The sequence below is a fragment of the Ranitomeya imitator genome, chromosome 1, assembly GCF_032444005.1.
Source record: "Ranitomeya imitator isolate aRanImi1 chromosome 1, aRanImi1.pri, whole genome shotgun sequence".
Taxonomy (NCBI): domain Eukaryota; kingdom Metazoa; phylum Chordata; class Amphibia; order Anura; family Dendrobatidae; genus Ranitomeya; species Ranitomeya imitator.
This window is the reverse complement of record NC_091282.1, coordinates 1,227,210,646-1,227,237,893: the sequence shown is the minus strand read 5'-3', so window position 1 is coordinate 1,227,237,893 and position 27,248 is coordinate 1,227,210,646. Positions and strand designations below refer to the sequence as shown.

The 27,248-nt window shown below is 54.2% G+C and overlaps 1 protein-coding gene across 5 annotated transcripts in view; it reads right to left on the bottom strand.

The window, feature by feature from the left end:
* Positions 1 to 24,529, bottom strand: part of NAGK (N-acetylglucosamine kinase) — a 37,261-nt gene extending 12,732 nt beyond the window's left edge. For 2 of the 5 annotated variants that reach the window (XR_011317041.1, XM_069745114.1), the window contains exons 1-3: positions 24,455 to 24,529; positions 17,587 to 17,671; positions 16,607 to 16,705 (exon numbers count right to left, since the gene is read on the bottom strand). Coding sequence is in view for 3 of the 5 variants with exons in the window: in XM_069745114.1 (XP_069601215.1) it covers positions 16,607 to 16,705; positions 17,587 to 17,671; positions 24,455 to 24,480 (210 nt within the window). In the remaining 2 variants the exon portion in view is untranslated. Of the gene's footprint in view, positions 1 to 16,606; positions 16,706 to 17,586; positions 17,672 to 24,277 lie in introns of all 5 variants that reach the window. The other 3 variants (XR_011317042.1, XM_069745115.1, XM_069745116.1) reach the window with 3 other exon arrangements.
* Between the last annotated feature and the right edge of the window lie 2,719 nt (positions 24,530 to 27,248).

The following is a 27,248-nucleotide window of genomic DNA, read 5'->3' as shown; positions in this document are numbered from 1 at the left end:
TATTATAAGGAGGCACTACAGAGGAGGGGCATTATTATAAGGAGGCACTAGAGAGGAGGGGTATTATTATAAGGAGGCACTACAGAGAAGGGGCATTATTATAAGGAGGCATTATTATTAGGAGGCACTACAGAGGGGCATTATTATAAGGAGGCACTACAGAGGAGGGGCATTATTATAAGGAGGCATTATTATTAGGAGGCACTACAGAGGGGCATTATTATAAGGAGGCACTACAGAGGAGGGGCATTATTATAAGGAGGCATTATTATTAGGAGGCACTACAGAGGAGGGGCCTTATTATAAGGAGGCACTACAGAGGAGGGGCCTTATTATAAGGAGGCACTACAGAGGAGGTGCGTTATTATAAGGAGGCACTACAGAGGAGGTGCGTTACTATAAGGAGGCACTACAGAGGAGGTGCGTTATAAGGAGGCACTACAGAGGAGGTGCGTTATAAGGAGGCACTAGAGAGGAGGGGCGTTATTATAAGGAGGCACTAGAGAGGAGGGGCGTTATTATAAGGAGGCACTAGAGAGGAGGGGCGTTATTATAAGGAGGCACTAGAGAGGAGGGGCATTATTATAAGGAGGCACTACAGAGGAGGGCATTATTATAAGGAGGCACTACAGAGGAGGAGCATTATTATAAGGAGGCATTATTATTAGGAGGCACTACAGAGGGGCATTATTATAAGGAAGCACTACAGAGGAGGGGCATTATTATAAGGAGGCATTATTATTAGGAGGCACTACAGAGGAGGGGAATTATTATAAGGAGACACTACAGAGGGGCGTTATTATAAGGAGGCACTACAGAGGAGGTGCGTTATTATAAGGAGGCACTACAGAGGAGGGGCGTTATCATAAGGAGGCACTAGAGAGGAGGGGCGTTATTATAAGGAAGCACTAGAGAGAAGGGGCAATATTATAAGGAGGCACTAGAGAGGAGGGGCATTATTATAAGGAGGCACTAGAGAGGAGGGGCATTATTATAAGGAGGCATTACAGAGGGGCATTATTATAAGGAGGCACTAGAGAGGAGGCACTACAGAGGAGGGGCATTATTATAAGGAGGCACTACAGAGGAGGGGCATTATTATAAGGAGGCACTACAGAGGAGGCACTACAGAGGAGGGGCATTATTATAAGGAGACATTATTATTAGGAGGCACTACAGAGGAGAGGCATTATTATAAGGAGGCACTAGAGGAGGGGCATTATTATAAGGAGGCACTAGAGGAGGGGCATTATTATAAGGAGGCACTACAGAGGAGGGGCATTATTATAAGGAGGCACTACAGAGGAGGGGCGTTATTATAAGGAGGCACTACAGAGGAGGGGCGTTATTATAAGGAGGCACTACAGAGGAGGGGCATTATTATAAGGAGGCATTATTATTAGGAGGCACTACAGAGGGGCATTATTCTAAGGAGGCACTACAGAGGGGCATTATTATAAGGAGGCATTATTAGGAGGCACTACAGAGGGGCATTATTATAAGGAGGCACTACAGAGGAGGGGCGTTATTATAAGGAGGCACTACAGAGGAGGGGCATTATTATAAGGAGGCACTAGGGAGGAGGGGTATTATTATAAGGAGGCACTACAGAGGAGAGGCATTATTATAAGGAGGCATTATTATTAGGAGGCACTACAGAGGGGCATTATTATAAGGAGGCACTACAGAGGAGGGGCATTATTATAAGGAGGCACTACAGAGGAGGGGCGTTATTATAAGGAGGCACTACAGAGGAGGTGCGTTATTATAAGGAGGCACTAGAGAGGAGGCACTACAGAGGAGGGGCATTATTATAAGGAGGCACTACAGAGTAGGGGCATTATTATAAGGAGGCACTACAGAGGAGGCACTACAGAGGAGGGGCATTATTATAAGGAGACATTATTATTAGGAGGCACTACAGAGGAGAGGCATTATTATAAGGAGGCACTAGAGGAGGGGCATTATTATAAGGAGGCACTAGAGGAGGGGCATTATTATAAGGAGGCACTACAGAGGAGGGGCATTATTATAAGGAGGCACTACAGAGGAGGGGCGTTATTATAAGGAGGCACTACAGAGGAGGGGCGTTATTAAAAGGAGGTATTATTATTAGGAGGCACTACAGAGGGGCATTATTATAAGGAGGCACTACAGAGGAGGGGCATTATTATAAGGAGGCACTAGAGAGGAGGGGCATTATTATAAGGAGGCACTACAGAGGAGGGGCATTATTATAAGGAGGCACTACAGAGGAGGGGCATTATTATAAGGAGGCATTATTATTAGGAGGCACTACAGAGGGGCATTATTATAAGGAGGCACTACAGAGGGGCATTATTATAAGGAGGCATTATTAGGAGGCACTACAGAGGGGCATTATTATAAGGAGGCACTACAGAGGAGGGGCGTTATTATAAGGAGGCACTACAGGAGGTGCGTTATTATAAGGAGGCACTAGAGAGGAGGGGCATTATTATAAAGAGGCACTAGAGAGGAGGGGCATTATTATAAGGAGGCACTACAGAGGAGGGGCATTATTATAAGGAGGCATTACAGAGGGGCATTATTATAAGGAGGCACTACAGAGGGGCATTATTATAAGGAGGCACTACAGAGGGGCATTATTATAAGGAGGCATTATTATTAGGAGGCACTACAGAGGGGCATTATTATAAGGAGGCACTACAGAGGAGGGGCATTATTATAAGGAGGCACTACAGAGGAGGGGCGTTATTATAAGGAGGCACTACAGAGGAGGTGCGTTATTATAAGGAGGCACTAGAGAAGAGGGGCGTTATTATAAGGAGGCACTAGAGAGGAGGTGCATTATTATAAGGAGGCACTAGAGAGGAGGGGCATTATTATAAGGAGGAACTTCACAGGAGGGGCATTATTATAAGGAGGCATTATTATTAGGAGGCACTACAGAGGATGGGCATTATTATAAGGAGGCACTACAGAGGAGGGGCGTTATTATAAGGAGGCACTACACAGGAGGGGCATTATTATAAGGAGGCATTATTATTAGGAGGCACTACAGAGGGGCATTATTATAAGGAGGCACTACAGAGGAGGGGCATTATTATAAGGAGGCATTATTATTAGGAGGCACTACAGAGGGGCATAATTATAAGGAGGCACTACAGAGGAGGGGCATTATTATAAGGAGGCACTAGAGGAGGGGCATTATTATAAGGAGGCACTAGAGGAGGGGCATTATTATAAGGAAGCATTATTATTAGGAGGCACTACAGAGGGGCATTATTATAAGGAGGCACTACAGAGGAGGGGCATTATTATAAGGAGGCATTATTATTAGGAGGCACTACAGAGGGGCATTATTATAAGGAGGCACTACAGAGGAGGGGCATTATTATAAGGAGGCACTAGAGGAGGGGCATTATTATAAGGAGGCACTACAGAGGGGCGTCATTATAAGGAGGCACTACAGAGGAGGGGCGTTATTATAAGGAGGCACTACAGAGGGGCATTATTATAAGGAGGTATTATTAGGAGGCACTACAGAGGGGCATTATTATAAGGAGGCACTACAGAGGAGGGGCATTATTATAAGGAGGCACTAGAGAGGAGGGGTATTATTATAAGGAGGCACTACAGAGAAGGGGCATTATTATAAGGAGGCATTATTATTAGGAGGCACTACAGAGGGGCATTATTATAAGGAGGCACTACAGAGGGGCATTATTATAAGGAGGCATTATTATTAGGAGGCACTACAGAGGGGCATTATTATAAGGAGCCCTCTACAGAGGAGGGGCATTATTATAAGGAGGCACTACAGAGGAGGGGCGTTATTATAAGGAGGCACTACAGAGGAGGGGCGTTATTATAAGGAGGCACTACAGAGGAGGGGCGTTATTATAAGGAGGCACTAGAGAGGAGGGGCGTTATTATAAGGAGGCACTAGAGAGGAGGGGCATTATTATAAGGAGGCACTAGAGAGGAGGGGCATTATTATAAGGAGGCACTACAGAGGAGGGGCATTATTATAAGGAGGCATTATTATTAGGAGGCACTACAGAGGGGCATTATTATAAGGAGGCACTAGAGGGGCATTATTATAAGGAGGCATTATTATTAGGAGGCACTATAGAGGGGCATTATTATAAGGAGGCACTACAGAGGAGGGGCATTATTATAAGGAGGCATTATTATTAGGAGGCACTACAGAGGGGCATTATTATAAGGAGACACTACAGAGGGGCATTATTATAAGGAGGCATTATTATTAGGAGGCACTACAGAGGGGCATTATTATAAGGAGGCACTACAGAGGAGGCGCGTTATAAGGAGGCACTAGAGAGGAGGGGCATTATTATAAGGAGGCACTACAGAGGAGGGGCATTATTATAAGGAGGCATTATTATTAGGAGGCACTACAGAGGGGCATTATTATAAGGAGGCACTAGAGGAGGGGCATTATTATAAGGAGGCACTACACAGGAGGGGCATTATTATAAGGAGGCATTATTATTAGGAGGCACTACAGAGGGACATTATTATAAGGAGGCACTACAGAGGAGGGGCATTATTATAAGGAGGCATTATTATTAGGAGGCACTACAGAGGGGCATTATTATAAGGAGGCACTACAGTGGAAGGGCATTATTATAAGGAGGCACTACAGAGGAGGGGCATTATTATAAGGAGGCACTAGAGAGGGGCATTATAAGGAGGCATTATTATAAGGAGGCACTACAGAGGGGCATTATTATAAGGAGGCACTACACAGGAGGGGCATTATTATAAGGATGGCACTACAGAGGAGGGGCACTATTATAAGGAGGCACTACAGAGTAGGGGCATTATTATAAGGAGGCACTACAGAGGAGGGGCATTATTATAAGGAGGCACTAGAGGAGGGGTGTTATTATAAGGAGGCATTATTATAAGGAGGCACTACAGAGGAGGGGCATTATTATAAGGAAACACTAGAGGAGGGGCATTATTATAAGGAGGCATTATTAGGAGGCACTACAGAGGAGTGGCATTATTATAAGGAGGCACTACAGAGGAGGGGCATTATTACAAGGAGGCATTATTAGGAGGCACTACAGAGGAGTGGCGTTATTATAAGGAGGCACTACAGAGGAGGGGCGTTATTATAAGGAGGCACTACAGAGGAGGGGCGTTATTATAAGGAGGCACTACAGAGGAGGGGCGTTATTATAAGGAGGCACTACAGAGGAGGGGCGTTATTATAAGGAGGCACTACAGAGGAGGGGCGTTATTATAAGGAGGCACTACAGAGGAGGGGCGTTATTATAAGGAGGCACTACAGAGGAGGGGCGTTATTATAAGGAGGCACTACAGAGGAGGGGCGTTATTATAAGGAGGCACTACAGAGGAGGGGCGTTATTATAAGGAGGCACTACAGAGGAGGGGCGTTATTATAAGGAGGCACTACAGAGGAGGGGCGTTATTAAAAGGAGGTATTATTATTAGGAGGCACTACAGAGGGGCATTATTATAAGGAGGCACTACAGAGGAGGGGCATTATTATAAGGAGGCACTACAGAGGAGGGGCATTATTATAAGGAGGCACTACAGAGGAGGGGCGTTATTATAAGGAGGCACTACAGAGGAGGGGCGTTATTATAAGGAGGCACTACAGAGGAGGGGCGTTATTATAAGGAGGCACTACAGAGGAGGGGCGTTATTATAAGGAGGCACTACAGAGGAGGGGCGTTATTATAAGGAGGCACTACAGAGGAGGGGCATTATTATAAGGAGACATTATTATTAGGAGGCACTACAGAGGAGGGGCGTTATTATAAGGAGGCACTACAGAGGAGGGGCGTTATTATAAGGAGGCACTACAGAGGAGGGGCGTTATTATAAGGAGGCACTACAGAGGAGGGGCGTTATTATAAGGAGGCACTACAGAGGAGGGGCGTTATTATAAGGAGGCACTACAGAGGAGGGGCGTTATTATAAGGAGGCACTACAGAGGAGGGGCGTTATTATAAGGAGGCACTACAGAGGAGGGGCGTTATTATAAGGAGGCACTACAGAGGAGGGGCGTTATTAAAAGGAGGTATTATTATTAGGAGGCACTACAGAGGGGCATTATTATAAGGAGGCACTACAGAGGAGGGGCATTATTATAAGGAGGCACTACAGAGGAGGGGCATTATTATAAGGAGGCACTACAGAGGAGGGGCATTATTATAAGGAGGCACTACAGAGGAGGGGCGTTATTATAAGGAGGCACTACAGAGGAGGGGCGTTATTAAAAGGAGGTATTATTATTAGGAGGCACTACAGAGGGGCATTATTATAAGGAGGCACTACAGAGGAGGGGCATTATTATAAGGAGGCACTAGAGAGGAGGGGCATTATTATAAGGAGGCACTACAGAGGAGGGGCATTATTATAAGGAGGCACTACAGAGGAGGGGCATTATTATAAGGAGGCATTATTATTAGGAGGCACTACAGAGGGGCATTATTATAAGGAGGCACTACAGAGGGGCATTATTATAAGGAGGCATTATTAGGAGGCACTACAGAGGGGCATTATTATAAGGAGGCACTACAGAGGAGGGGCGTTATTATAAGGAGGCACTACAGGAGGTGCGTTATTATAAGGAGGCACTAGAGAGGAGGGGCATTATTATAAAGAGGCACTAGAGAGGAGGGGCATTATTATAAGGAGGCACTACAGAGGAGGGGCATTATTATAAGGAGGCATTACAGAGGGGCATTATTATAAGGAGGCACTACAGAGGGGCATTATTATAAGGAGGCACTACAGAGGGGCATTATTATAAGGAGGCATTATTATTAGGAGGCACTACAGAGGGGCATTATTATAAGGAGGCACTACAGAGGAGGGGCATTATTATAAGGAGGCACTACAGAGGAGGGGCGTTATTATAAGGAGGCACTACAGAGGAGGTGCGTTATTATAAGGAGGCACTAGAGAAGAGGGGCGTTATTATAAGGAGGCACTAGAGAGGAGGTGCATTATTATAAGGAGGCACTAGAGAGGAGGGGCATTATTATAAGGAGGAACTTCACAGGAGGGGCATTATTATAAGGAGGCATTATTATTAGGAGGCACTACAGAGGATGGGCATTATTATAAGGAGGCACTACAGAGGAGGGGCGTTATTATAAGGAGGCACTACACAGGAGGGGCATTATTATAAGGAGGCATTATTATTAGGAGGCACTACAGAGGGGCATTATTATAAGGAGGCACTACAGAGGAGGGGCATTATTATAAGGAGGCATTATTATTAGGAGGCACTACAGAGGGGCATAATTATAAGGAGGCACTACAGAGGAGGGGCATTATTATAAGGAGGCACTAGAGGAGGGGCATTATTATAAGGAGGCACTAGAGGAGGGGCATTATTATAAGGAAGCATTATTATTAGGAGGCACTACAGAGGGGCATTATTATAAGGAGGCACTACAGAGGAGGGGCATTATTATAAGGAGGCATTATTATTAGGAGGCACTACAGAGGGGCATTATTATAAGGAGGCACTACAGAGGAGGGGCATTATTATAAGGAGGCACTAGAGGAGGGGCATTATTATAAGGAGGCACTACAGAGGGGCGTCATTATAAGGAGGCACTACAGAGGAGGGGCGTTATTATAAGGAGGCACTACAGAGGGGCATTATTATAAGGAGGTATTATTAGGAGGCACTACAGAGGGGCATTATTATAAGGAGGCACTACAGAGGAGGGGCATTATTATAAGGAGGCACTAGAGAGGAGGGGTATTATTATAAGGAGGCACTACAGAGAAGGGGCATTATTATAAGGAGGCATTATTATTAGGAGGCACTACAGAGGGGCATTATTATAAGGAGGCACTACAGAGGGGCATTATTATAAGGAGGCATTATTATTAGGAGGCACTACAGAGGGGCATTATTATAAGGAGCCCTCTACAGAGGAGGGGCATTATTATAAGGAGGCACTACAGAGGAGGGGCGTTATTATAAGGAGGCACTACAGAGGAGGGGCGTTATTATAAGGAGGCACTACAGAGGAGGGGCGTTATTATAAGGAGGCACTAGAGAGGAGGGGCGTTATTATAAGGAGGCACTAGAGAGGAGGGGCATTATTATAAGGAGGCACTAGAGAGGAGGGGCATTATTATAAGGAGGCACTACAGAGGAGGGGCATTATTATAAGGAGGCATTATTATTAGGAGGCACTACAGAGGGGCATTATTATAAGGAGGCACTAGAGGGGCATTATTATAAGGAGGCATTATTATTAGGAGGCACTATAGAGGGGCATTATTATAAGGAGGCACTACAGAGGAGGGGCATTATTATAAGGAGGCATTATTATTAGGAGGCACTACAGAGGGGCATTATTATAAGGAGACACTACAGAGGGGCATTATTATAAGGAGGCATTATTATTAGGAGGCACTACAGAGGGGCATTATTATAAGGAGGCACTACAGAGGAGGCGCGTTATAAGGAGGCACTAGAGAGGAGGGGCATTATTATAAGGAGGCACTACAGAGGAGGGGCATTATTATAAGGAGGCATTATTATTAGGAGGCACTACAGAGGGGCATTATTATAAGGAGGCACTAGAGGAGGGGCATTATTATAAGGAGGCACTACACAGGAGGGGCATTATTATAAGGAGGCATTATTATTAGGAGGCACTACAGAGGGACATTATTATAAGGAGGCACTACAGAGGAGGGGCATTATTATAAGGAGGCATTATTATTAGGAGGCACTACAGAGGGGCATTATTATAAGGAGGCACTACAGTGGAAGGGCATTATTATAAGGAGGCACTACAGAGGAGGGGCATTATTATAAGGAGGCACTAGAGAGGGGCATTATAAGGAGGCATTATTATAAGGAGGCACTACAGAGGGGCATTATTATAAGGAGGCACTACACAGGAGGGGCATTATTATAAGGATGGCACTACAGAGGAGGGGCACTATTATAAGGAGGCACTACAGAGTAGGGGCATTATTATAAGGAGGCACTACAGAGGAGGGGCATTATTATAAGGAGGCACTAGAGGAGGGGTGTTATTATAAGGAGGCATTATTATAAGGAGGCACTACAGAGGAGGGGCATTATTATAAGGAAACACTAGAGGAGGGGCATTATTATAAGGAGGCATTATTAGGAGGCACTACAGAGGAGTGGCATTATTATAAGGAGGCACTACAGAGGAGGGGCATTATTACAAGGAGGCATTATTAGGAGGCACTACAGAGGAGTGGCGTTATTATAAGGAGGCACTACAGAGGAGGGGCGTTATTATAAGGAGGCACTACAGAGGAGGGGCGTTATTATAAGGAGGCACTACAGAGGAGGGGCGTTATTATAAGGAGGCACTACAGAGGAGGGGCGTTATTATAAGGAGGCACTACAGAGGAGGGGCGTTATTATAAGGAGGCACTACAGAGGAGGGGCGTTATTATAAGGAGGCACTACAGAGGAGGGGCGTTATTATAAGGAGGCACTACAGAGGAGGGGCGTTATTATAAGGAGGCACTACAGAGGAGGGGCGTTATTATAAGGAGGCACTACAGAGGAGGGGCGTTATTATAAGGAGGCACTACAGAGGAGGGGCGTTATTAAAAGGAGGTATTATTATTAGGAGGCACTACAGAGGGGCATTATTATAAGGAGGCACTACAGAGGAGGGGCATTATTATAAGGAGGCACTACAGAGGAGGGGCATTATTATAAGGAGGCACTACAGAGGAGGGGCGTTATTATAAGGAGGCACTACAGAGGAGGGGCGTTATTATAAGGAGGCACTACAGAGGAGGGGCGTTATTATAAGGAGGCACTACAGAGGAGGGGCGTTATTATAAGGAGGCACTACAGAGGAGGGGCGTTATTATAAGGAGGCACTACAGAGGAGGGGCATTATTATAAGGAGACATTATTATTAGGAGGCACTACAGAGGAGGGGCGTTATTATAAGGAGGCACTACAGAGGAGGGGCGTTATTATAAGGAGGCACTACAGAGGAGGGGCGTTATTATAAGGAGGCACTACAGAGGAGGGGCGTTATTATAAGGAGGCACTACAGAGGAGGGGCGTTATTATAAGGAGGCACTACAGAGGAGGGGCGTTATTATAAGGAGGCACTACAGAGGAGGGGCGTTATTATAAGGAGGCACTACAGAGGAGGGGCGTTATTATAAGGAGGCACTACAGAGGAGGGGCGTTATTAAAAGGAGGTATTATTATTAGGAGGCACTACAGAGGGGCATTATTATAAGGAGGCACTACAGAGGAGGGGCATTATTATAAGGAGGCACTACAGAGGAGGGGCATTATTATAAGGAGGCACTACAGAGGAGGGGCGTTATTATAAGGAGGCACTACAGAGGAGGGGCGTTATTATAAGGAGGCACTACAGAGGAGGGGCGTTATTATAAGGAGGCACTACAGAGGAGGGGCGTTATTATAAGGAGGCACTACAGAGGAGGGGCGTTATTATAAGGAGGCACTACAGAGGAGGGGCATTATTATAAGGAGACATTATTATTAGGAGGCACTACAGAGGAGAGGCATTATTATAAGGAGGCACTAGAGGAGGGGCATTATTATAAGGAGGCACTAGAGGGGCATTATTATAAGGAGGCACTACAGAGGAGGGGCATTATTATAAGGAGGCACTACAGAGGGGCGTCATTATAAGGAGGCACTACAGAGGAGGGGCGTTATTATAAGGAGGCACTACAGAGGAGGGGCGTTATTATAAGGAGGCACTACAGAGGAGGGGCGTTATTATAAGGAGGTATTATTATTAGGAGGCACTACAGAGGGGCATTATTATAAGGAGGCACTACAGAGGAGGGGCATTATTATAAGGAGGCACTACAGAGGAGGGGCATTATTATAAGGAGGCATTATTATTAGGAGGCACTACAGAGGGGCATTATTATAAGGAGGCACTACAGAGGGGCATTATTATAAGGAGGCATTATTAGGAGGCACTACAGAGGGGCATTATTATAAGGAGGCACTACAGAGGAGGGGCATTATTATAAGGAGGCACTACAGGGAGGGGCGTTATTATAAGGAGGCACTACAGAGGAGGTGCGTTATTAAAAGGAGGCACTAGAGAGGAGGGGCGTTATTATAAGGAGGCACTAGAGAGGAGGGGCATTATTATAAGGAGGCACTACAGAGGAGGGGCATTATTATAAGGAGGCATTATTATTAGGAGGCACTACAGAGGGGCATTATTATAAGGAGGCACTACAGAGGGGCATTATTATAAGGAGGCATTATTATTAGGAGGCACTACAGAGGGGCATTATTATAAGGAGGCACTACAGAGGAGGGGCATTATTATAAGGAGGCACTACAGAGGAGGGGCGTTATTATAAGGAGGCACTACAGAGGAGGTGCGTTATTATAAGGAGGCACTAGAGAGGAGGGGCGTTATAAGGAGGCACTAGAGAGGAGGGGCATTATTATAAGGAGGCACTAGAGAGGAGGGGCATTATTATAAGGAGGCACTTCACAGGAGGGGCATTATTATAAGGAGGCATTATTATTAGGAGGCACTACAGAGGATGGGCATTATTATAAGGAGGCACTACAGAGGAGGGGCGTTATTATAAGGAGGCACTACACAGGAGGGGCATTATTATAAGGAGGCATTATTATTAGGAGGCACTACAGAGGGGCATTATTATAAGGAGGCACTACAGAGGAGGGGCATTATTATAAGGAGGCATTATTATTAGGAGGCACTACAGAGGGGCATTATTATAAGGAGGCACTACAGAGGAGGGGCATTATTATAAGGAGGCACTAGAGGAGGGGCATTATTATAAGGAGGCACTAGAGGAGGGGCATTATTATAAGGAGGCATTATTATTAGGAGGCACTACAGAGGGGCATTATTATAAGGAGGCACTACAGAGGAGGGGCATTATTATAAGGAGGCATTATTATTAGGAGGCACTACAGAGGGGCATTATTATAAGGAGGCACTACAGAGGAGGGGCATTATTATAAGGAGGCACTAGAGGAGGGGCGTTCTTATAAGGAGGCACTACAGAGGGGCGTCATTATAAGGAGGCACTACAGAGGAGGGGCGTTATTATAAGGAGGCACTACAGAGGAGGGGCGTTATTATAAGGAGGTATTATTAGGAGGCACTACAGAGGGGCATTATTATAAGGAGGCACTACAGAGGAGGGGCATTATTATAAGGAGGCACTAGGGAGGAGGGGTATTATTATAAGGAGGCACTACAGAGGAGAGGCATTATTATTAGGAGGCACTACAGAGGGGCATTATTATAAGGAGGCACTACAGAGGGGTATTATTATAAGGAGGCATTATTATTAGGAGGCACTACAGAGGGGCATTATTATAAGGAGGCACTACAGAGGAGGGGCGTTATAAGGAGGCACTACAGAGGAGGGGCGTTATTATAAGGAGGCACTACAGAGGAGGTGCGTTATTATAAGGAGGCACTAGAGAGGAGGGGCGTTATTATAAGGAGGCACTAGAGAGGAGGGGCATTATTATAAGGAGGCACTAGAGAGGAGGGGCATTATTATAAGGAGGCACTACAGAGGAGGGGCATTATTATAAGGAGGCATTATTAGGAGGCACTACAGAGGGGCATTATTATAAGGAGGCACTACAGAGGGGCATTATTATAAGGAGGCATTATTATTAGGAGGCACTATAGAGGGGCATTATTATAAGGAGGCACTACAGAGGAGGGGCATTATTATAAGGAGGCATTATTATTAGGAGGCACTACAGAGGGGCATTATTATAAGGAGGCACTACAGAGGGGCATTATTATAAGGAGGCATTATTATTAGGAGGCACTACAGAGGGGCATTATTATAAGGAGGCACTACAGAGGAGGGGCGTTATTATAAGGAGGCACTACAGAGGAGGTGCGTTATTATAAGGAGGCACTAGAGAGGAGGGGCATTATTATAAGGAGGCACTAGAGAGGAGGGGCATTATTATAAGGAGGCACTACAGAGGAGGGGCATTATTATAAGGAGGCATTATTATTAGGAGGCACTACAGAGGGGCATTATTATAAGGAGGCACTACAGAGGAGGGGCATTATTATAAGGAGGCACTACACAGGAGGGGCATTATTATAAGGAGGCATTATTATTAGGAGGCACTACAGAGGAGGGGCATTATTATAAGGAGGCACTACAGAGGGGCGTTACTATAAGGAGGCACTACACAGGAGGGGCATTATTATAAGGAGGCATTATTATTAGGAGGCACTACAGAGGGGCATTATTATAAGGAGGCACTACAGAGGAGGGGCATTATTATAAGGAGGCATTATTATTAGGAGGCACTACAGAGGGGCATTATTATAAGGAGGCACTACAGTGGAGGGGCATTATTATAAGGAGGCACTACAGAGGAGGGGCATTATTATAAGGAGGCACTAGAGAGGGGCATTATTATAAGGAGGCATTATTATAAGGAGGCACTACAGAGGAGGGGCATTATTATAAGGAGGCATTATTATTAGGAGGCACTACAGAGGGGCATTATTATAAGGAGGCACTACACAGGAGGGGCATTATTATAAGGATGGCACTACAGAGGAGGGGCACTATTATAAGGAGGCACTACAGAGTAGGGGCATTATTATAAGGAGGCACTACAGAGGAGGGGCGTTATTATAAGGAGGCACTAGAGGAGGGGCGTTATTATAAGGAGGCACTAGAGGAGGGGCATTATTATAAGGAGGCATTATTAGGAGGCACTACAGAGGAGTGGCGTTATTATAAGGAGGCACTACAGAGGAGGGGCGTTATTATAAGGAGGCACTACAGAGGAGGGGCGTTATTATAAGGAGGCACTACAGAGGAGGGGCGTTATTATAAGGAGGCACTACAGAGGAGGGGCGTTATTATAAGGAGGCACTACAGAGGAGGGGCGTTATTATAAGGAGGCACTACAGAGGAGGGGCGTTATTATAAGGAGGCACTACAGAGGAGGGGCGTTATTATAAGGAGGCACTACAGAGGAGGGGCGTTATTATAAGGAGGCACTACAGAGGAGGGGCGTTATTATAAGGAGGCACTACAGAGGAGGGGCGTTATTATAAGGAGGCACTACAGAGGAGGGGCGTTATTATAAGGAGGCACTACAGAGGAGGGGCGTTATTATAAGGAGGCACTACAGAGGAGGGGCGTTATTATAAGGAGGCACTACAGAGGAGGGGCGTTATTATAAGGAGGCATTATTATAAGGAGGCACTACAGAGGAGGGGCGTTATTATAAGGAGGCATTATTATAAGGAGGCACTACAGGAGGGGCGTTATTATAAGGAGCATTATTACTGTGTAGGAGCACACAGGGGGCATTATTACTGTGTAGAAGCACACAGGGGGCATTATTGCTGTGCAGGGCACACAGGGGGCATTATTACTGTGCAGGGCACAAAGGGGGCATTATTACTGTGTAGGACACAGAGGAGCATTATTACTGTGTAGGGACACGGGGCATTATTACTGTGTAGGACACAGAGGGGGCATTATTACTGTGTAGGGACACAGGGGGCATTATTACTGTGCAGGGCACACAGGGGGCATTATTACTGTGCAGGGCACACAGGGGGCATTACTACTGTGTAGGACACAGGGGGCATTATTACTGTGCAGGGCACACAGGGGGCATTATTACTGTGCAGGGCACAAAGGGGGCATTATTACTGTGTAGGACACAGAGGGGGCATTATTACTGTGTAGGGACACAGGGGGCATTACTACTGTGCAGGGCACACAGGGGGCATTACTACTGTGTAGGACACGGGGCATTATTACTGTGTAGGACACAGAGGGGGCATTATTACTGTGTAGGACACAGAGGGGGCATTATTACTGTGTAGGACACAGGGGGCATTATTACTGGGTAGGACACAGAGGGGGCATTATTACTGTGTAGGGACACGGGGCATTATTACTGTGTAGGGGCACACAGGGGGCATTATTACTGTGTAGGACACAGAGGGGGCATTATTACTGTGTATGGACACGGGGCATTATTACTGTGTAGGGACACGGGGCATTATTACTGTGTAGGGACACAGGGGGTATTATTACTGTGTAGGGACTCAGGGGGTATTATTACTGTGTAGGGACACAGGGGGTATTATTACTGTGTAGGGGCACACAAGGGGCATTATTACTGTGTAGGACACAGGGGGCATTATTACTGTGTAGGGGCACACAGGGGGCATTATTACTGTGTAGGGGCACACAGGGGGCATTATTACTGTGTAGGGGCACACAGGGGGCATTATTACTGTGTAGGGGCACACAGGGGGCATTATTACTGTGTAGGACACAGAGGGGGCATTATTACTGTGTATGGACACGGGGCATTATTACTGTGTAGGGACACGGGGCATTATTACTGTGTAGGGACACAGGGGGTATTATTACTGTGTAGGGACTCAGGGGGTATTATTACTGTGTAGGGACACAGGGGGTATTATTACTGTGTAGGGGCACACAAGGGGCATTATTACTGTGTAGGACACAGGGGGCATTATTACTGTGTAGGGGCACACAGGGGGCATTATTACTGTATAGGGGCACACAGGGGGCATTATTACTGTGTAGGGGCACACAGGGGGCATTATTACTGTGTAGGGGCACACAGGGGGCATTATTACTGTGTAGGGGCACACAGGGGGCATTATTACTGTGTAGGGGCAAACAGGGGGCATTATTACTGTGTAGTGGCACACAGGGGGCATTATTACTGTGTAGGGGCACACAGGGGGCATTATTACTGTGCAGGGCACACAGGGAGCATTATTACTGTGTAAGGGCACACAGAGGGGCATTATTACTGTGTAGGGGCAAACAGGGGGCATTATTACTGTGTAGGGGCACACAGGGGGCATTACTGTGCAGGGCACAGCGTGGACCTGTGTGCTACTAATGCCAGGTCTGACTGCGGTACTACAGACCGGGCTACGGAGCACCAGGAACGCCGCAGTGCCCCATCCATCACAGCCCAACTTTTTTTATGATCGTTTTTTGTTTTGTTTTTTTAACCAGATGACATTTTCCCCCATTTTCTTGCTTTTTACATGTTTATATTCGTGTTACTGTTTACATGGGAGGTGGTGATTGGGGGGGGGGGGGAAATAAAAGGAAAAAAAGAAGCGATTGTCCGGATCAGCGCGATTCTGGCCACACCGGACTATAATAGATCATTGCCGTTGTCGCCATTTTCCGAGACCTGTGGCGGTTTTATTTTCTGCCGATGTCCGGTGCGGCGGCTTGTGTTTAGCGTGCTGAGCTGATTATTTTATACTCATCATCCTGCGGTATGTATAATGTGCGGTAAGAGAAGTGTCGCCACCGAAAAACCACAAGTCTGGCAGCTAAATTTCTTTTTTTTTATGGCATTTACCGTCTAGGTTGATTTTATATGTTGATAGATAAGACGTTTATGGACATGACGGGACCGGATACATTCCTACGGGCACTCAGAAGCAGAAGGAGGGCGGCGCAATACTTATTCTTTTTTGGCCGCAACAACACTTGACGTAAGGACGATTTATGGCTCCCACCTCTCTGGTCTTACCAGGCTGTTGATGGGAACATGGGGGTCCAGCCCGGCTTTCTGTTTAGCTTCCGTCACCATGGAATTGATCACCTCCAAACATTTGTCCGTGCCGATCAACTGAAAGACAAGAGCAGAAGTGGAATCGGCCCCCGATGCACCGAGCGACTATCAGCCTCTCCTTCAACAGAAGAACCAACGATCAGACATGTTGGATTCTCAAACATGTCCGATCCCAAGAAACCCCTGAGCGCGACATAAGGTGCCATCGATGAGACGCATTTTCACAGGCAGATTTCTCGTCCATAACGAGGGTTGATTTACTACGTACAGGTAAACTGGGGGGAAATAAAAATGGATTACCACCATTATATAGATTTTTGGGGTTCCGATTTTACATTTATTGTTCTGTACAAATAATCTGACATGATCCTGCCGGTCGGTACGAGTACAGCGATACCAAACGTGCACCGACAACCCATAGACCCCCCCACAATCGCACTACATAGATGATTGTCAGCAGCATGTAAATACACGAGCAGCAGTGATCAGAGCTCGCTCCATTCGCGGCTGTTCCAGTAAGATACCGGCACCTAACAGGCCAGGGAGGGGTTAATACGGCTGCACCTTATCGTCCGCTTATCCCCCACCAATGTGCTGCCTAGTGGGATCGATGACTTTGCAGCATTTTGCTCTCTCTGCAGACGATTGGTTGCATGTGTACGGTAGCTGATGATTCACAAAGAACTCTTGTTAGCCTTCGCTCAGGTCATTATTGGCCCAGGGGCCCTCACATATTAACAGTCTATTCAGGGGCCACAAGTACTACAAAGATTATTGCTGAAAACTGGTAAAAAAAAAATGGAAGTGGCTGCTCGGAGCTGCAGTACCCAAGATCGGCCACTGGGTGGTGTGTGGAGCTGTGTGAGCCTCCTGCTGTGGCGGTGGCTAGCGCAGTCCCGGACAGTCCCCGCCCGCAGTAATCCCCCGCGGGGTCTCACCCAGTGGTTGGTGCAGGGTCCCTCCGTCTCACTCAGGATCCGGCCATCTTCTGAGATCAGCACGGCTCTGGAGTGCGTCCCCCCCCTGGAGAGGAACATTGGGGGTCATTAGTAGGAGCCAATAAATACATGGTGAATGCACTCAGATCCCAGCGTATGGCCCCTCACACAGGAGCCTCACTGTGCCCCCCCACAGTCTCCCAGGAGCCTCCCCCCTATTCTCCCAGGAGCCTCCCTGTGCCCCCCCCACACTCTCCCAGGAGACTCCCTGTGCCCCCCCCCACACTCTCCCAGGAGCCTCCCTGTGCCCCCCCCCACACTCTCCCAGGAGCCTCCGTGTGCCCCCCCCCCACACACTCTCCCAGGAGCCTCCCTGTGCCCCCCCCACACTCTCTCAGGAGCCTCCCTGTGCCCCCCCACACTCTCTCAGGAGCCTCCGTGTGCCCCCCCTCACACTCTCCCAGGAGCCTCCCCCCTATTCTCCCAGGAGCCTCCCTGTGCCCCCCCCCCCACACTCTCCCAGGAGCCTCCCTGTGCCCCCCCACAGTCTCCCAGGAGCCTCCCCCCTATTCTCCCAGGAGCCTCCCTGTGCCCCCCCACACTCTCCCAGGAGCCTCCCTGTGCCCCCCCACAGTCTCCCAGGAGCCTACGTGTCCCCCCCTCACACTCTCCCAGGAGCCTCCCCCCTATTCTCCCAGGAGCCTCCCTGTGCCCCCCCACACTCTCCCAGGAGCCTCCCTGTGCCCCCCCCACTCTCCCAGGAGCCTCCCTGTGCCCCCCCACAGTCTCCCAGGAGCCTCCCCCCTACTCTCCCAGGAGCCTCTGTGTACCCCCCCACACTCTCCCAGGAGCCTCCCTGTGCCCCCCACACTCTCTCAGGAGCCTCCCTGTGCCCCCCCCAGTCTCCCAGGAGCCTCCGTTTGCCCCCCCCCTCACTCTCCCAGGAGCCTCCCCCCTATTCTCCCAGGAGCCTCCCTGTGCCCCCCCCCCACACTCTCCCAGGAGCCTCCCTGTGCCCCCCCCCCCCCAGTCTCCCAGGAGCCTCCGTGTGCCCCCCCCCCCCTCACACTCTCCCAGGAGCCTCCCCCCTATTCTCCCAGGAGCCTCCCTGTGTCCCCCCACACTCTCCCAGGAGCCTCCCTGTGCCCCCCCACAGTCTCCCAGGAGACTCCCTGTGCCCCCCCCCCCCACTCTCCCAGGAGCCTCCCTGTGCCCCCCCAGTCTCCCAGGAGCCTTTGTGTGCCCCCCACACTCTCCCAGGAGCCTCCCTGTGCCCCCCCCACACTCTCTCAGGAGCCTCCCTGTGCCCCCCCACAGTCTCCCAGGAGCCTCCCCCCTATTCTCCCAGGAGCCTCCCTGTGCCCCACCCACACTCTCTCGAGCCTCCCTGTGCCCCCCCACACTCTCCCAGGAGCCTCCGTGTGCCCCCCCCCTCACACTCTCCCAGGAGCCTCCCCCCTATTCTCCCAGGAGCCTCCCTGTGCCCCCCCACACTCTCCCAGGAGCCTCCCTGTGCCCCCCCACAGTCTCCCAGGAGCCTCCCCCCTATTCTCCCAGGAGCCTCCCTGTGCCCCCCCCACACTCTCCCAGGAGCCTCCCTGTGCCCCCCTACAGTCTCCCAGGAGCCTACGTGTCCCCCCCTCACACTCTCCCAGGAGCCTCCCCCCTATTCTCCCAGGAGCCTCCCTGTGCCCCCCCACACTCTCCCAGGAGCCTCCCTGTGCCCCCCCACACTCTCCCAGGAGCCTCCCTGTGCCCCCCCCACTCTCCCAGGAGCCTCCCTGTGCCCCCCCACAGTCTCCCAGGAGCCTCCCCCCTACTCTCCCAGGAGCCTCTGTGTACCCCCCCCCACACTCTCCCAGGAGCCTCCCTGTGCCCCCCCACAGTCTCCCAGGAGCCTACGTGTCCCCCCCTCACACTCTCCCAGGAGCCTCCCCCCTATTCTCCCAGGAGCCTCCCTGTGCCCCCCCACACTCTCCCAGGAGCCTCCCTGTGCCCCCCCCCACTCTCCCAGGAGCCTCCCTGTGCCCCCCCCACTCTCCCAGGAGCCTCCCTGTGCCCCCCCACAGTCTCCCAGGAGCCTCCCCCCTACTCTCCCAGGAGCCTCTGTGTACCCCCCCACACTCTCCCAGGAGCCTCCCTGTGCCCCCCACACTCTCTCAGGAGCCTCCCTGTGCCCCCCCCAGTCTCCCAGGAGCCTCCGTGTGCCCCCCCCTCACTCTCCCAGGAGCCTCCCCCCTATTCTCCCAGGAGCCTCCCTGTGCCCCCCCCCCCACACTCTCCCAGGAGCCTCCCTGTGCCCCCCCCCAGTCTCCCAGGAGCCTCCGTGTGCCCCCCCCCCTCACACTCTCCCAGGAGCCTCCCCCCTATTCTCCCAGGAGCCTCCCTGTGTCCCCCCACACTCTCCCAGGAGCCTCCCTGTGCCCCCCCACAGTCTCCCAGGAGACTCCCTGTGCCCCCCCCACACTCTCCCAGGAGCCTCCCTGTGCCCCCCCAGTCTCCCAGGAGCCTTTGTGTGCCCCCCACACTCTCCCAGGAGCCTCCCCCCTACTCTCCCAGGAGCCTCCCTGTGCCCCCCCACACTCTCTCAGGAGCCTCCCTGTGCCCCCCCACAGTCTCCCAGGAGCCTCCCCCCTATTCTCCCAGGAGCCTCCCTGTGCCCCACCCACACTCTCTCAGGAGCCTCCCTGTGCCCCCCCACACTCTCCCAGGAGCCTCCGTGTGCCCCCCCCCTCACACTCTCCCAGGAGCCTCCCCCCTATTCTCCCAGGAGCCTCCCTGTGCCCCCCCCACACTCTCCCAGGAGCCTCCCTGTGCCCCCCCACAGTCTCCCAGGAGCCTCCCCCCTATTCTCCCAGGAGCCTCCCTGTGCCCCCCCCACACTCTCCCAGGAGCCTCCCTGTGCCCCCCTACAGTCTCCCAGGAGCCTACGTGTCCCCCCCTCACACTCTCCCAGGAGCCTCCCCCCTATTCTCCCAGGAGCCTCCCTGTGCCCCCCCACACTCTCCCAGGAGCCTCCCTGTGCCCCCCCACACTCTCCCAGGAGCCTCCCTGTGCCCCCCCCCACTCTCCCAGGAGCCTCCCTGTGCCCCCCCACAGTCTCCCAGGAGCCTCCCCCCTACTCTCCCAGGAGCCTCTGTGTACCCCCCCCCCACACTCTCCCAGGAGCCTCCCTGTGCCCCCCACACTCTCTCAGGAGCCTCCCTGTGCCCCCCCCAGTCTCCCAGGAGCCTCCGTGTGCCCCCCCCCCCTCACTCTCCCAGGAGCCTCCCCCCTATTCTCCCAGGAGCCTCCCTGTGCCCCCCCCCACACTCTCCCAGGAGCCTCCCTGTGCCCCCCCCCCCAGTCTCCCAGGAGCCTCCGTGTGCCCCCCCCCCTCACACTCTCCCAGGAGCCTCCCCCCTATTCTCCCAGGAGCCTCCCTGTGCCCCCCCACACTCTCCCAGGAGCCTCCCTGTGCCCCCCCACAGTCTCCCAGGAGACTCCCTGTGCCCCCCCACAGTCTCCCAGGAGACTCCCTGTGCCCCCCCACACTCTCCCAGGAGCCTCCCTGTGCCCCCCCACATTCTCCCAGGAGCCTCCCTGTGCCCCCCCCACACTCTCCCAGGAGCCTCCCTGTGCCCCCCCCAGTCTCCCAGGAGCCTCCGTGTGCCCCCCCCTCACACTCTCCCAGGAGCCTCCCTGTGTCCCCCCAGTTTCCCAGGAGACTCCCTGTGCCCCCCCCACACTCTCCCAGGAGCCTCCCTGTGCCCCCCCCAGTCTCCCAGGAGCCTCCGTGTGCCCCCCCCCCTCACACTCTCCCAGGAGCCTCCCCCCTATTCTCCCAGGAGCCTCCCTGTGCCCCCCCACACTCTCCCAGGAGCCTCCCTGTGCCCCCCCACAGTCTCCCAGGAGACTCCCTGTGCCCCCCCACAGTCTCCCAGGAGACTCCCTGTGCCCCCCCACACTCTCCCAGGAGCCTCCCTGTGCCCCCCCACATTCTCCCAGGAGCCTCCCTGTGCCCCCCCCCACACTCTCCCAGGAGCCTCCCTGTGCCCCCCCCAGTCTCCCAGGAGCCTCCGTGTGCCCCCCCCTCACACTCTCCCAGGAGCCTCCCTGTGTCCCCCCAGTTTCCCAGGAGACTCCCTGTGCCCCCCCCCCGCACTCTCCCAGGAGCCTCCCTGTGCCCCCCACAGTCTCCCAGGAGCCTCTGTGTGCCCCCCCCCCACACTCTCCCAGGAGCCTCCGTGATATGGCAGACCACCCTGTGTGTAATGAGGCTGATGGCTGATCTCGGTTTCAATGATTTTTTCTTTTCTGTTTTTATAGGTTTAACAACAACCAATAATCCTCACAGTGATAACACTGCAGCGGGGAGCCTGAGGGCAGACACCGGGCAGCCTCAGGGCAGACACCGGGCAGCTACCGGGCAGCCTCATGGCAGACACCGGGCAGCCTCAGGGCAGACACCGGGCAGCCTCATGGCAGACCCCGGGGAGCCTGAGGGCAGACGCCGGGCAGCCTGAGGGCAGACGCCGGGGAGCCTGAGGGCAGACACCGAGGAGCCTGAGGGCAGACACCGAGGAGCCTGAGGGCAGACACCGAGGAGCCTGAGGGCAGACACCGAGGAGCCTGAGGGCAGACACCGAGCAGCCTCAGGGCAGACACCGGGGAGCCTGAGAGCAGACACCGGGGAGCCTGAGGGCAGACACCGGGGAGCCTGAGGGCAGACACCGGGGAGCCTGAGGGCAGACGCCGGGGAGCCTGAGGGCAGACGCCGGGGAGCCTCAGGGCAGACACCGAGGAGCCTGAGGGCAGACGCCGGGGAGCCTGAGGGCAGACACCGAGGAGCCTGAGGGCAGACGCCGGGGAGCCCGAGGGCAGACACCGAGGAGCCTGAGGGCAGACGCCGGGGAGCCTCAGGGCAGACACCGAGGAGCCTGAGGGCAGACGCCGGGGAGCCCGAGGGCAGACGCCGGGGAGCCTCAGGGCAGACACCGGGGAGCCTCAGGGCAGACACCGGGGAGCCTCAGGGCAGACACCGGGGAGCCTCAGGGCAGACACCGGGGAGCCTCAGGGCAGACACCGGGGAGCCTCAGGGCAGACACCGGGGAGCCGCAGGGCAGACACCGGGGAGCCTCAGGGCAGACACCGGGGAGCCCGAGGGCAGACACCGAGGAGCCCGAGGGCAGACACCGAGGAGCCTGAGGGCAGACACCGGGGAGCCTGAGGGCAGACACCGGGGAGCCTCAGGGCAGACACCGGGGAGCCTCAGGGCAGACACCGGGGAGCCTCAGGGCAGACACCGGGGAGCCTCAGGGCAGACACCGGGGAGCCTCAGGGCAGACACCGGGGAGCCTCAGGGCAGACACCGGGGAGCCTCAGGGCAGACACCGGGGAGCCTCAGGGCAGACACCGGGGAGCCTCAGGGCAGACACCGGGGAGCCGCAGGGCAGACACCGGGGAGCCTCAGGGCAGACACCGGGGAGCCGCAGGGCAGACACCGGGGAGCCTCAGGGCAGACACCGGGGAGCCTCAGGGCAGACACCGGGGAGCCGCAGGGCAGACACCGGGCAGCCTCAGGGCAGACACCGGGGAGCCGCAGGGCAGACACCGGGGAGCCTGAGGGCAGACACCGGGGAGCCTCAGGGCAGACACCGGGCAGCCTCAGGGCAGACACCGGGCAGCCTCAGGGCAGACACCGGGCAGCCTCAGGGCAGACACCGGGGAGCCTCAGGGCAGACACCGGGCAGCCTCAGGGCAGACACCGGGCAGCCTCAGGGCAGACACTGGGCAGCCTCAGGGCAGACACCGGGCAGCCTCATGGCAGACACCGGGGAGCCTCAGGGCAGACACCGGGCAGCCACAAATACTATAAACCTGGCACAAAAATGGGCACCGAAGGGTATTAATGAAAGGGTTAAATGCCTTTGGGCCACTGATCTCACAGTAAGGCTAGGTTCACACTTGGAGCATCTGCTAGCTCCATCTGCGCTACTAGTGACGGACCCGGAAGCACTGCAGCCCGCGTCTCGGGTCCGCCACTCAATGACGGCACATCGCTAGCGCACGCCCATTGTGGGTATGTGCTAGCGATGCGTTCGCCATTGCAAGTAATGGCGGCGTTAACGGACTACGTTACACCGCGGTGTAACGTAGTCCGTTAAACTAGTTCACACAACGCAGTGTGAACGCAGCCTAACACTAGACACATCTATGTATTATGTGCACACGATGCGGATTTAGTGCGGCTCTGCAGCAGATTTTTCCGTGCAGAAACGCTGCAGATCCGCACAGTGATTTATAGTACAATGTAAATCAATAGAAAAAAAACAAACCGCTGTGCTAATGGTGCGGAAAACTCCACACGGAAAAGCTGCGGATCAAAAGAAGGAGCGGTCACTTCTATTGTGCGGATCTGCAGCGTTTCTGACCCTTCCATTATAGAAATCCGCAGGGGTAAAAAATGCAGAAAATTCGCATCAATTCCGCAACATAAACGCACAATATCCACTTATAATCTGTGGCAAATCTGCAGCTGCGTTTTCTGCCAGGAGATGCAGACTTTGTGCAGAAAATCCTGCCCCCAATCCGCAACGTGTGCACAAAGGTGTGAGATGAGGGCCCAAAGTCACCTGACCCTGTCATTAACGCCCTGAGGTGCCGCTGTTATAGCGTTAAACCTATGAAAAACAGAAAAGAAAAAACTGACGAATAACAAACCGCCTCGTCTGTGTATTATCCGGCTGCTCCGTGCAGGAGATCAGCGGCTGGGACAATCCGCAGCGTCTCCCGGAGAGATGGAGCAGAACCGTCCGCGCTGCCCCGCCTGTAACTGAGCCTCTCCGCAGCTACACAACGATAAACCGAACCCGTGTCCTCCCCTCACCCCTCCACTCCTCCGTGCACCGGCATGGCGGCTGTCTGCGGATCAGCTGACGGCAGGAAGTGACGGCTACACGGCGATGGTCCACACCGCCCGCCCCCGGCTCCTGCCGCACACCGCCCGCCCCCGGCTCCTGTCCTGCCCCACACTGCCCTCCCCCGGTCCTCCTCACACCGCCCCCGACGCCGAGCCTTCCCCACACCGCCCACCCCCGGTCCTGCTCCACCCCGCCCTCCCCAAACTCCAGTCCTGCCCCACACCGCCCTCCCCCGGTCCTCCTCACACCGCCCGCCCCCGGTCCTCCTCACACCGCCCCCGACGCCGAGCCTTCCCCACACCCCCCACCCCCGGTCCTGCTCCACCCCGCCCTCCCCAAACTCCAGTCCTGCCCCACACCGCCCGCCCCCGGCTCCTGTCCTACCCCACACCGCCCTCCCCCGGTCCTCCTCACAACGCCCGCCCCCGGTCCTCCTCACACCGCCCCCGACGCCGCGCCTTCCCCACACCCCCCACCCCCGGTCCTGCTCCACCCCGCCCTCCCCAAACTCCAGTCCTGCCCCACACCGCCCGCCCCCGGCTCCTGTCCTACCCCACACCGCCCTCCCCCGGTCCTCCTCACAACGCCCGCCCCCGGTCCTCCTCACACCGCCCCCGACGCCGAGCCTTCCCCACACCGCCCACCCCCGGTCCTGCTCCACCCCGCCCTCCCCAAACTCCAGTCCTGCCCCACACCGCCCTCCCCCGACTCCAGTCCTGCCCCACACCGCCCTCCCCCGGTCCTCCTCACACCGCCCGCCCCCGGTCCTCCTCACACCGCCCCCCCCCCGGCGCCGAGCCTTCCCCACACCGCCCTCCCCCGGTCCTTCCCCACACCGCCATCCCCCGACTCCAGTCCTGCCCCAGCTCCAGTCCTGCCCTACCCCACACCACCCTCCCCCGGCTCCTGTCCTGCCCCACACCACCCGCCCCTGGTCCTGCCCCACACCACCCGCCCCTGGTCCTGCCCTACACCGCCCTTCCCCGACTCCGGACCTGCCCCCAGCTCCTGTCCTGCCCCATACCACCCTCCCTCGACTCCAGTCCTGCCCCACACCGCCCGCCAACAGCTCCAGTCCTGCCCCACACCGCCTGCCCCCGGCTCCAGTCCTGCCCCACACCGCCCTCCCCCAACTCCAGTCCTGCCCCACACCGCCCTCCCCCGACTCCAGTCCTGCCCCACACCGCCCTCCCCCGACTCCAGTCCTGCCCCACACCGCCCGCCAACGGCTCCAGTCCTGCCACACACCACCCGCCCCCAGCTCCAGTCCTGCCCCACACCGCCCTCCCCCGACTCCAGTCCTGCCCCACACCGCCCTCCCCCGACTCCAGTCCTGCCCCACATCGCCCACCCCCGGCTCCAGTCTTGCCCCACACCATCCTCCCCAGACTCCAGTCCTGCCCCATCTCCAGTCCTGCCCCACACCGCCCACCCCCGGCTCCAGTCTTGCCCCACACCGCCCGCCCTCGGCTCCAGTCCTGCCCCACACTGCCCTCCCCCAACTCCAGGCCTGCCCCACACCACCCGCCCCTGGTCCTGCCCTACACCGCCCTTCCCCGACTCCGGACCTGCCCCTTACCGCCCGCCCCCGGCTCCTGTCCTGCCCCACACCACCCTCCCTCAACTCCAGTCCTGCCCCACACCGCCCGCCAACGGCTCCAGTCCTGCCTCACACCGCCCGCCCCCGGCTCCAGTCCTGCCCCACACCGCCCTCCCCCGACTCCAGTCCTGCCCCACACCGCCCTCCCCCGACTCCAGTCCTCCCCCCAAACCGCCCTCCCCCGACTCCAGTCCTGCCCCACACCGCCCTCCCCCGACTCCAATCCTGCCCCACACCGCCCGCCAACGGCTCCAGTCCTGCCCCACACCGCCCGCCCCCGGCTCCAGTCCTGCCCCACACCGCCCTCCCCCAACTCCAGTCCTGCCCCACACCGCCCTCCCCCGGCTCCAGTCTTGCCCCACACCGCCCGCCCCCGACTCGAGTCCTGCCCCACACCGCCCGCCCCCGGCTCCAGTCCTGCCCCACACCGCCCGCCCCCGGCTCCAGTCCTGCCCCACACCGCCCGCCCCTGGTCCTGCCCTACACCGCCCTTCCCCGACTCCGGACCTGCCCCACACCGCCCACCCCCGGCTCCTGTCCTGCCCCCGGCTCCTGTCCTGCCCCACACCACCCTCCCTCGACTCCAGTCCTGCCCCACACCGCCCCTCCCCGGCTCCAGTCCTTCCCCACACCGCCCTCCCCTGACTCCGGTCCTGCCCCACACCGCCCTCCTCCGATTCCAGTCCTGCCCCACACCACCCACCCCAGCTCCAGTCCTTCCCCCACTGCCTGCCCCTCACACAGTATGATACTCCCTCAGTACCCCTCACACAGTATGATACTCCCTCAGCGCCCCTCACACATCATGATACTCCCTCAGTGCTCCTCACACAGTATGATACTCCCTCAGTGCCCCTCACACAGTATGATACTCCCTCAGTGCTCCTCACACAGCATGATACTCCCTCAGCGCTCCTCACACAGCATGATACTCCCTCAGTACCCTTCACACAGTATAATACTCCCTCAGTGCCCCTCACACAGTATGATAATCCCTCAGTGCCCCTCACACAGTATGATACTCCCTCAGTGTCCCTCACACAGCATGATACTCCCTCAGTGCCCCTCACACAGTATGATACTCCCTCAGTGCCCCTCACACAGTATGATACTCCCTCAGTGCCCATCCCACAGTATAATACTCCCTCAGTACCCCTCAC